This window comes from Phoxinus phoxinus, assembly GCF_949152265.1.
Source record: "Phoxinus phoxinus genome assembly, chromosome: 15".
Taxonomy (NCBI): Eukaryota; Metazoa; Chordata; class Actinopteri; order Cypriniformes; family Leuciscidae; genus Phoxinus; species Phoxinus phoxinus.
This window is the reverse complement of record NC_136890.1, coordinates 26373952-26385104: the sequence shown is the minus strand read 5'-3', so window position 1 is coordinate 26385104 and position 11153 is coordinate 26373952. Positions and strand designations below refer to the sequence as shown.

At 36.3% G+C, this 11153-nt stretch overlaps 2 protein-coding genes across 3 annotated transcripts; one reads left to right on the top strand and one right to left on the bottom strand.

Moving 5' to 3' along the window:
* Nucleotides 1–525: 525 nt before the first annotated feature.
* On the bottom strand, nucleotides 526–9235 carry depdc1a (DEP domain containing 1a). Its single transcript, XM_079637124.1, has 13 exons — nucleotides 9169–9235; nucleotides 8980–9076; nucleotides 8183–8448; nucleotides 7949–8081; nucleotides 7747–7868; nucleotides 6847–6977; nucleotides 6702–6749; nucleotides 6368–6505; nucleotides 4552–5427; nucleotides 3601–3773; nucleotides 3317–3490; nucleotides 2496–2675; nucleotides 526–1439 (listed from the first exon to the last, which is right to left on the bottom strand). The coding sequence occupies exons 2-13, from the start codon at nucleotides 9025–9027 to the stop codon at nucleotides 1296–1298; spliced, it is 2433 nt and encodes an 810-aa protein (XP_079493250.1). The 5' UTR covers nucleotides 9028–9076; nucleotides 9169–9235; the 3' UTR covers nucleotides 526–1295.
* Nucleotides 9236–9746: 511 nt separating this feature from the next.
* smim15 (small integral membrane protein 15) lies at nucleotides 9747–11070 on the top strand. 2 transcript variants are annotated; one of them, XM_079637149.1, is made up of 2 exons: nucleotides 9747–9849; nucleotides 10314–11070. In XM_079637149.1, the coding sequence occupies exon 2, from the start codon at nucleotides 10343–10345 to the stop codon at nucleotides 10565–10567; it is 225 nt and encodes a 74-aa protein (XP_079493275.1). In that variant the 5' UTR covers nucleotides 9747–9849; nucleotides 10314–10342; the 3' UTR covers nucleotides 10568–11070. The 2 variants fall into 2 exon arrangements, with proteins under 2 accessions (XP_079493275.1, XP_079493274.1); XM_079637148.1 differs by having other exon boundaries at nucleotides 9783–9872.
* The last annotated feature ends 83 nt before the right edge of the window (nucleotides 11071–11153 follow it).

Sequence of the window (11153 nt, the reverse complement as noted above, 5' to 3'; positions counted from 1 at the left end):
TTGTTGTTTTATATTGTAAATGAAAGTAATGAAGCACATTGTTATTTCAGAAAAATAAATTAAATAAATTAACACTATTTTAAGCTGACTTTACATGTACTTACTATAGTAATAACAACAGTAACTAACCCTAAACCAAACCCTATAGGAAGTAGGCTACATGTAGTTAATTAATATTAGAACTTATTTGAGCAAGTACATGTAACTACATCCCCTTAAAATAAAAAGTGTAGCCTAAGTAAGTTGCCAATTGTCTATAATCTAACAAAAGACATAGGAATGCGGCATGTGAAGAGGCAGTTCATTCATCACATTTTCTTTGTTTACTTCCCTGGATGGTTTCTGGGATCAGGGCACTATGTCGTTCATAAAAGGAGACTGGATGTGAATACAGATGAAGATCCACAATGCAGCACTCCTGTCCTAACAAATCAGAGACTAAAATGACATATGTATAAATTATTATATCTTTCAAATACTGGCAATTATTAAATAATAAAACATCAAATATCACACAAAGAAAATAATGCTTAGTTTAAAAGTTTATTGCATAGATCAGGAACAGTATTCCAAAAGTATTTAGGGTGATAGAATAAAGAAATAACATAAAACGCTTTGGCTCACTTATGCCCATTAACAATATGATGACAGATAAATCAATCTCTATCCAAATTTAGGCTTTCATTCTTAATACACAAGCAACTGACAGTACAGTGACTTGAGTGTAAGATGATCCATTCACACAGATACAAGACAAAAATGAGCAAATATGAGTACATTAAATAAAAAAATAACACGTTAGCCAATTTTGAGATGAAAAACAGTGCAAATTAGCCCATACTAGCCAGGAACTCCCACATCACACAGAAAATTGTTGTTAGAAGTCTGAGTAAACATTTTCTGTGCAACCTGAATATTGAAGACACACACAAGGTGATAATAGAAAAACAAGAGACTAAAACATAAACAATGTTACAAGACTAATTGTTAAAAAAGAACATCTTCATTTTGTTTAAAGGAGACTACATGTAAACAGTATGTCAAGCTGTTTATTTGCTGTGGGTCCTCTGAGTTTTGTACTTACTACTATAATACGAATGACTGAAATCTCCCAATAACTTACAAACAAATCACACACCTTAAATAAATAACATTAAAACTGACATCTGTATTAAAACTGGGGGGGGAAACTCCATTTAAAGTGTTGTAACCAATGTTACGGCAACAGATCAGCTAAAGGTCTTTAAACTCAGTCTCCCAAAATATCATCCATTCATGAGGTTTTTAAGAGGTATTCAGTTTCGAATACTGAAGCTTTTTGGTCTCTTGATGCTTAATAGCATTGGTGGTTTTATCTTTGGTTTATCTGCAAAAAGCTGAGCTTCACTCTCTGTTGTGGGAAAACGTCTCAAGTAGATGTCAGGATATTCCTTCTGAAACTGAGAACAACAACAAAAAGTTTATTTGCCATAATAAAATTAACATACAATGACTATGATTAACATACAAAGGTGCAGAAAGCAATTTCTGAGAAACCGAGCACCACAACACTTGTAGCCAATCAGCAGTAGGGGGCGTGTCCACTCGTGATGGGGGAGGAGAGAGAGTGAGCAAGAGGACTTATGAAGAAAGACTAGAAAGAGAGATGGCTGAGAGAGACAAAAGAGAAAATGTCAGAGGAATATCAATAGAAAAAGAAGGGATGTGGTTGTGCCGAGGTTACATGGTCTCTGTTCCATATGCGAGTAACATTGGTTTTGCTGCTTCACAGAACCCAGATATACTGTTGTTGTAATGTTAGCTATAGTAACAGGACAGTTTTGAGTGTAATTGGCTTCATCTGAAAACACATACTTCCCTCCCTACTATATAGTAGGCAAAAACAGTATGTGACAAAAGAAAAATATGTCCGAATTCACAGTACTCATAAAAGAGTAGGAAAAAAGTACCCCAGTGATTACCTACTTTCGTTGTGATTCTGAAGTATGTATATGATGCACACTTTACTATCCCATGAGGCCACGGGAGAGGATTTATGAATGGCAGTGAAGTGACGCAACTGACGCTGGTAGGTCACATGATAATGACAACATGGCAAATGTAGTACGTCCGGATTTCAGTCATACTACACATACACTCATACAATATAGAACATACTTTTTTTAGCGGTCGTGAAGTAATTATTAATTAAAAATAAGTACCTTCTCAAGAGAGTATGCGATTTCGGACGCAGCCTTTCTAGTATTATTTTGCATCATCTTGCGTTGCATGTTTGTACATTTTGGGGGCGGAGCAATGAAGGGAGGGGTGTGTTTGTTTGGGTTGATTTCAAATATCAACCCAGTTTCTCAGAAATTGCTTACTGCACTAAATTTGTGTTTAATAATCACTTATATAAAATAACAAAAATTAAACCTTTTAAGAGTTTTACTCCTAGTTTGCACCCCTTTTGTGGAAACAGATTGATTATGACATGAGAAGTTGTAAATAAATACCAGTTTTAGCTTCTTTTTCTTCTCTTTTACAGACATGGTCTTGTCCTTTATAATATTTTCCAGGAGGTCAGCAAGAGCAGCTTGGGACACAGACAGTTTCTGCTCTTCAAACTCCTGAGTGCTGATCTGCTTGCAGAATGAGTATGTCGGCAAGGCAACACCAGGGCCTACGCATGAGGTCTGAGATCAGGAGCGCATGCAAATGAAAGTGAGGGGAATAACCACAAATTAACAAAGTTAATGAATAAACAGAGGCATCTCTTACCAGGAATAATCTAGATTAAATACAATTTAAGATTATGTGTTTAATTCCTCCAATACAATGGCCCTAAAGACGTCTATTGTAAGTCCATTACAACAATATCAAAATTTTATCATCATGAAGGATGTCAAAATTATTTTCTTTTGAACTTTTTATTAATCAAAGAATCCTGAAAAGCTAAATTTATCATGGCTTCCACAAAAATATTAAGCAGCACATGTTTTTAACACTGATAATAGGAAGAAGTCATTCTTCAGCACCAAAGCAGCCTATTAGAATAATTTCTGAAGGATCATGTGACACTAAAGACTGGAGTAATGATGCTGAAAAATCAGCTTTGCCATCACAGAATGTCTGTGACATCATCATAAACTGAGTAATTTCCATGTGGTTTGTCAAGTCACATTTATATAACACTTTTTACAATACAGATAGTTTCAAAGCAGCTTTACAGAGATAACAGAAAAAAACAATGCAACAAAGTTTGTTTCCAGAAGAAAATAGCGTCACAGTCTAGCTTAAGTTAGTTCAGTGAGGTTTCATTTTTGTCAGGACTCACCAGTGATTTGAGATAGTTGATGTGATCTTCCACAGCATTGCGCAGGTACACAGGCACCTGCAGAACTTCCTGATGGTGATCCATGAGAAACGATAACAGCCTTGTAGCCAAGAGCTCGTCCAGGTCACCCACCTCCTCACAACTTAAAACACACCTAGAGAACGTCTGCACCAACTACACACACATAAACGACATAAGAATGAGCACAAAAGAACAATAAAACCATGTATTTGCTTTAATATGAATGAGATGATGATAAAAAGTTTTTTTGGACTCTTCCTGACCAGAGTACGTGTTCCAATGATGTCATGCAGCCGCGGCATGTCCACGTTCTGGCTCATGCGCGAGATCATTCGCAACAGTAGCTGTAGTTTGCGGCGACTGGCAGGCGGCAGGAGTAACGTGCAGAGCTGCAGGGCCTCGATGGCCACTCGCTCCAATGAAGGCTGCAATAAACCTGGAACGTGATGTGACCCACATGTAACCGTAATAAACCACAGCACAGAACTTACCAGCCTATAACTTAAATACAAACAAAATGAACATCATGCACATCAGCTTAAACAACATCATGTAATCAAACACACATTGCATTTACTTGGAATATCTAAGGAATTATATTACGGTGACTAGTGATGCGTGTGTGTGTGTGTATATATATATATATATACACACTTTTTACACACACTTTAAATTTGAAAACATAATATATTTTATATTTCAGTTAAACAAGTTGACTAAAACACCCACTGATGCCATTACAATGAGTCATTAATACTCCTAAAATGTTTACATTTTGCTATTATAAAGCAGTAAGTAGCAGTAAGCTTTTGCTCTGTTACCCATATTTTCTATGTTTATATCTAAAATATACATTACACCCGTCTACCGGGACATGTAGTAAAAGTATGTGCCGGTACCGTATTAGTAGCCAAAGTGTGCTATAGAATCAGTTAGCATTAAAGTGATAGTTCACCCCAAAATAAAAACAAGGAGGAGATACTTAGCAAGACAATAAAAAGAGTAGCTTCGTTCTCCTCTCAAGTATCTCATTTGAAATCCATGGCAAAAAGAAAGTCATACTTGTATGGAATGACATGAGGGTGAGTAATCACAACAGAATTAAAAATTTTGGGTGAACTGTCCCTTTAAGAATTAGTTAGTCTGGCAGGCACAACAAACACATGCTCAATCACAAACAGAGAAGCTCACGAGTGCTTTGCACATGCTCTTACTTTGCTCAGGGTGGCGTTTTAACAGGGCGGAAGGGGGCCGAGCGGGAGCAGGTTTGCTCAGGTCCAGAGAGCTCTGACAGCGCCTGCTAATGCTCGGACCTGCCCTAACATCCATGCAACTTCCATGCAAACTAGGACCTCTAAGGCCAATGCTGGTTGTGAAATCTGGTCTCATGGTAATTTCAGCCACTGGAGCGTGGAAGCTAAAGCTGCTAGCAGACATTTCTCTATTCTCCTCTATGTCAAGCAAGTTACCGATGCTTCTGGGCCGGGCCCTGGCGGGCCTCTGGTTGTTTCGATGAAGATGTGATTGTGAAGGGAGTTGGGAGCTTGTGTCGTTGCTGAAAGTTTGAACGCAAGGGTTTTTGGACACTGAAGAATCTTGAAGCTCAGATTTGATGTTTGGGTCTACTGGAGAATCAGTTTGAGAGGATGATTTGTCGCTGCTGCAGGACTGGAGACTTTCAGATGATCTGAAAAGTCTGTTCTTTGAACATTTATCAATGATTCCCTCCAGAGAACAACTTCTGGATCGAAGCCTGGCATATGAGACTTCTGTATTCTGAGCCTGAGGAATTTCTAGATAGCTACCGTCCAGCCCGTCTCCATCGCTGGCCCTTCTACCCCTAAAAATGGGCTGCTGCGCTCTATGGGTTTCTAACTTCGTCTCTGCTTTTGAACTGAAAACTTCCTTCATGGGCGAATCTGCTTCATCAAAGGCCTCCTTTCTTATTAAGCTCAGCAGGAGGCATTCAGTCGATTTAAACAGGTTGGCTGCATTCACAGCGGTTTTGGCTGGATGTGGACAGTTGGGTTCCTCCTGGCTTTTACGCTTTCCACTTTGAGTTTTAGGTGTCGTGATGTAGCCACACATAACTAGCAAAGGACCAGACAACAGAACATAAACAACAAACAGGCAGGCAAAGACTTTTAAGAACGAGGTGAGACATTTAAAACAGAGCAGACAGGGTTAGTTTTCAACATCGTCTGACACCACAAAAGCAGTGCAGTCAGTAGAAATGGCTTTGTGTGACTCTACAATTTGTTTCATCAATATTTTATCAAATAAGACCCACAGCCAAAAGGTTTAAGTAATCCTTTAGGAGGCATTTCCCAGAAAGGATGACGTGTGAGTATTAAAACAACCCAAGCCTGATTCTCAAATGATATATTGACCCATACTTAAGTAAACTGTAGAAAGGTTACACTACCGTTTAAAAGTTTAGGGTTGGTAAGATTTTTTTTTCATGTTTGAAAGAAGTCTCTTATGCTCACCAGAGCTGCATTTATTTGATCAAAAATACAGAATTGTGAAATATTATTACAATTTAAAATAGCTGCTTTCTTTTCCAATATACTGTGTATTTTAAAATGTAATTTATTACTGTGATGGCAAAGCTGAATTTTCTGCATCATTACTCCAGTCTTCGGTCACATCTTTCTAATATGCCGATTTGATCATAAAGAAACATTTATTATATTATCAATGTAAAAAACAGTTAATAGTTTTGTGAAAACCATGATGCATTTTATTCAGAATTCTTTGAGGAACAGAAATAGTAAATAAAAAAGCAGCATTTATTTGAAATTGTACATTTCGCTTTTGATCAATTTAATGCATGATTAAAAAAATTATCTAAAAAAAAAAAAAAAAAAAAAAAAAAAAAAATCGAACTGACCCTAAATTTTTTAAAAGTAGCGTACATGTAATTTAATATTCAAAGCAAACATATTTTCTGTTGTAATTATGACTAATAAGACAAAACATAATGTGTCTTTTGTGGGGAAAACAACCAAACGTGTGCTTCATACATACCTAGGATGTTGACAAAGAGTTCATAGTACTGAAAAGTAAGCAGTGGCTGAGAAAGACCATAGAAGTAGTCAGAGACTGTTTTAAACACATCCCGCTCAAATCCTGGGTAAGATGACTGGTTTGAGTCATACTTTGGCCCTTGATGGATTGGATGAAAAATAAAGCATTATTATAAAATAAATTAAACCATTAAAATACCTGTGTGTGTGTGTGTGTGTATGTATATATATATATATATTAAAAATTCATGACAAAAGACAATATGAATGTGATCTAATATTTTTAAATACTTATTTCAATTGTCTCATTTTATTTCACATGTAACAGAACTTACAGTTTGCAAGACATTTCATAGCAGACAAAACCCAGTGCGGTAAATCTTCTACGGAGGGGGGACAAAATAAGAGAAAATAATCAGAATGTGAAAATATGATGTTTGCCACCATTTTTTAGACTGAAATGACACATATCAAGCCTACCCGTCTTATCTTCCAATGAAACGACTCCATGTTTATTGACTTTGGTCATATTATCCATAATGAACTGAGGATTGACTTGCGCTGGATCCAAAACATCTTCAAGAGACCCTGATCCCACCAACTTCTGCAAACTGAGCATTCAAAAGATGATCAAATTCATGTAGAACATCATATTGATTATGTTTTGGGGTCATCTATGTCATACACCGTCAAATAAAACAGTCAGACATATGCAACAGAATTTTCTAAGAGAAAAAATACTGCAAAAAAGCCTATATAGCTTCAGCCTTCACAATTTTACACTATTGTTAATCATTTTGAATTTAGATGAATCTTATATAAATCACTTCAAAACCAAGCAAGCAGTACACTTACAAAAAAGTACCGCTTTTTTTAATGTTTAAAAGAAATGCTCAACAAGGCTGCACTTATTTGATAGAAAATACTGTAAAAACAATGATTTTGTAAAATATAATAACTGTTTTATATTTTACTATATAATGTACCGGTAGTTTATTCCTGTGTAGGCAAAGCTGAATTTGAACAAAGTCGCAATTATCATTTAATTTTTTTTGCTTCTATAATTTAATGCATGAATAAAACTATTATTTCTCTCTCTCTCTCTTTAAAAAAAAAAAGTTTCTACTGACCCCAAATTTTAGAACGGTAGTGTATATGTAATTTCTGGACATGCACCAAAGTATTACTTATTAAAATATATTAATGTGCCATGTAAATGCCATAGCAATCAGTTAAAACCAAGCAATATATCAAAGTATTACCATTAGAGACAACTTTTTTTTAAGCAACTGCAAACAGGAAGTACTTCTGGAGCAAAGCTGCGAACTTCAACGCATACAAACTTTATGGGACAGATGGTGTGGGGGGAGGTCGGCTTACTGTGTAAGTGTCACATTCTTCCAGATCACTTGAATGTCCTCCTCTGTGAGCTCCCTGCAGCGTTCAGTATCACCTGAGGATGATTCCATTTGAGATTCTTGAGTTTCTGGATCCACATTTTCCTGTGTGAAATAGCAAATGGATATTTCACATCTGAAATGAAATTTCTCATTGACAACAAATTTGGAGCAACAATACATACCAATATTTCTTTATCAAATTTCTTAGACCCTCTGAATTTGAAGAAACTCTCCCTGTCCATCATGGACATGCTCTTTTTCCTTAAAACAGGGGCACGATTAGGAATAGGCTTCAGTGGAGATGTAGATGGAAACCTGAAACACATTTCAAACCAGAAAACATTATGTTTCTCTCTATATTTTCCATTAAAATTCTTCAAAAGTCAAACCTTTTTAAAAGATCCACTTCATCATACCTGTAAAGCTGGCTGCTGTCCTCCAGGTCTTCCATGCCCCATCTTCCCTTCACATCCTCAATAACATGGTTCTTCAAAAACTTTTTCAGCAGCTGTATTGTCTGTTGTCGGGTGACCTCAGGTCCAAAATTGCTGTTGTTCTTCAAGAGTTCATGTAACCAGTCCACAGCTGCTGATGCGGTGAAGCAGCTCGAGTAAACCCTCAAGTGCTGCCTGTGCTTCTTCAAAGGCATCCCTGCCCGGAAAAGCTTGGTCACTTCATTCCACTGGGAAATAAACAGATAATAATGTCACATGAAGAGCTTGCAATCAGTTTATTCAAAACCAAATGTCTTGAACGGACAGTCCAAGACAATAAAAACAACAACTGAGCTTTACAGAAGAAAATTATTCTCTAAGTTTATAACTGTCACTTTTTTTTGTCCAAAATGCATAAACAATTGGTATTAAATATACATAAATAGCAAAAATAAATGAAGGCATGTTAAATGTTAATAAACAGTTTTAATGTGAACTTCATATACCAAACAAATTTGCTCGTTTTTTAAGAAGAAACACCCAATAATAAACAATGCACTTTTAGAGCTAACAAGTACCAAAAGACACAATGATGTCTATTTTTATTCCTTGTTTTTATTTTTTATTTTCATGCACCTGTGCACCAGGACACATTTTTTCTTAAATTATTTTAATTAAATTTAAATGTTCTTAAATTCTCTCAATAAAAGCTGATTCTGATAACATCACCACACCATATTTCAAATATTATTTGACCAAATAAGGCAGAAGAGACTCACCAGTTTAGTGGCCCTGTATGGACCTGGGGTGACGATGTGAGAACTCATTGACAATAACACGATGTATCCACAGCCTATACAGCCGTTTTCATTATTCCTACATATACAAGCGAGTTTACGTTTGATTTATTGACTCGTAGGCTATATTTAATAAGATGAATATATCGACAGACTAAGTCGCTCACTGACTTGTCGCTGGCAATAGAAATTCCGAGGTTGTTTCGATCCACGCAGTGCACACGTTTGAAATTACGACGCGAACGTCTCGACGATCATGATTGGATGGTATGTTTGGATCACATGATCGATATGGCGACAGCCATTGGTTGTTTTTTGATGATTATGAATACTTTTTACTCAAAAGAAACGATCAAAAAGTGAATTCACAACACCATACCTATAACTGGTCGAATTATAAAAACAATGAAATAAGAAAATGTAAGAAATAAAATCGTGCGAAAGAATAATAAAACAAAATACAACATAAACGAAGAAAAAGTTACAGCTTCACATTTATTATTATCATATTTTTTAATAACATTGCATGCTCTACGGGAATATATAAAACACAACAAGTATGGAAACCAAACACAAATACAGAGAAGTTACAGCGATACAATATCAATGGTAAATAATTGTGAAATAAAATTAAAATGATAATTTACATATATTTGGAAAGATTTTGGAAGTTTTGTAGTAATTACTTTTTACGGTTTCCTTTTCAGTCAAATACGTTCTCAGATGACGTGAGGTGGAACGACTACAATTCCCACACTGCAATGCAAACAAAAGTTAAGAGTTTCACTTCCGCTTTTACTGCTATTAGGTGTTTCCGGCATCCGGCGACAGTTACCAACTAATAACTGCTCGGTAAATATAGAACGGTTTATCTGGTGGGTGATCGTCTTTGTTTAAAGTAATCACATTGCTCAACATACTGATATGTACACAAAGTTATTTTAGTATGATTTTCATTCATTATTGGTGATGCTGAAGAGTCGCTATAAGCTTTGAGTTGCTAGCTTATAGCTGTCAGTGCTGCTTATCAAACTTCGATAGAGAACTGTAACTCTGACTGGTTTAACCATTGTATCCAGTGATACAATCATATATGTATTACACACAATGAACAAGCATAGATATTTACTTTAAAACTTTTGCTTGCTAAACTAGACAGCTAACAATATGATGAGTCAATATAAGCATAAAAAGACAATTGCAGCAATATTGCCACTCAGTCTGAACTACAATGTAAACTTTAGAATATGGTTTAAAACTGTTTATACATCCTGCATCTTCTAGTGATGTCATTTCACAACTCTCTCTCTTCCTAGGATCTTCTGCCGAAGACGGTCCAAGGACGATGATTGATATCAAAGCATGGGCAGAATATGTGGTGGAGTGGGCAGCCAAAGATCCTTATGGCTTTCTCACCACGGTTATCCTGGCTTTGACCCCTCTGTTTATCGCCAGCGCCCTGTTATCATGGAAACTCGCCAAGATGATAGAGGCCAAGGAACGTGAGCAGAAGAAGAAACAAAAACGACAAGAGAACATTGCCAAAGCCAAGAGAGCCAAGAAGGATTGAGCTCGGGACAGAGAGGGGTCAATATAATAGTCCATCCCCCTGATATATTGCTCTTCTCTTAACTCTGGACAGTTCTTATGGGACCTGGAGCAAGACTGGCCTTGAAGGAAGCCTTAGTAAACCCTTAGTGGGAAGCTGGGGACATATAATGGGAGGGTTGGTTGATTGATCTCAATAGCAGGACTGCAGTACTTTTGCAGGATATTATCACTACAGTGGAAAATGCACTGCATTATTGTGCTAGCCACTATTGTGCAGTAGTCTGCGTTCCATTTTTTACTGGGTTGAAGTTGAATCCCCAAAACACTTATATTGATTTTTTTAATAATAAAGAAAATTCTTAACATGAAGTTTGACTCAAAACTTGTCTGTGCGATTACTACAGTATTCTTGAATCTTATACACCTTATTTTTTTACACCCATTTCCTAATGTGTTGTTGACTCAGCCACTGTAGGTAAATAACTAGAAGAATAACAAAGTGCAAAAAACTGTAAAACTATTTTAGCTACAAACCAGTGGGTTTATGATTCCGCTAATAAATTATGTTATTAAATACAAGTAATATAACAAATACCAGTTTGCAA

Bases quoted from the DNA above. Each gene is read 5' to 3' on its own strand.
- depdc1a (XM_079637124.1), bottom strand. From the start codon at position 9,027: ATGAGTTCTCACATCGTCACCCCAGGTCCATACAGGGCCACTAAACTG. The intron at 8,082-8,182 runs GTATGATGAAGT...AATGTGTTTCAG, and splicing joins GACAGCAGCCAGCTTTACAG to GTTTCCATCTACATCTCCAC. The intron at 5,428-6,367 runs GTATGTATGAAG...GTCCTTTGCTAG, and splicing joins ACTCTTTGTCAACATCCTAG to TTATGTGTGGCTACATCACG.
- smim15 (XM_079637149.1), top strand. From the start codon at position 10,343: ATGATTGATATCAAAGCATGGGCAGAATATGTGGTGGAGTGGGCAGCC.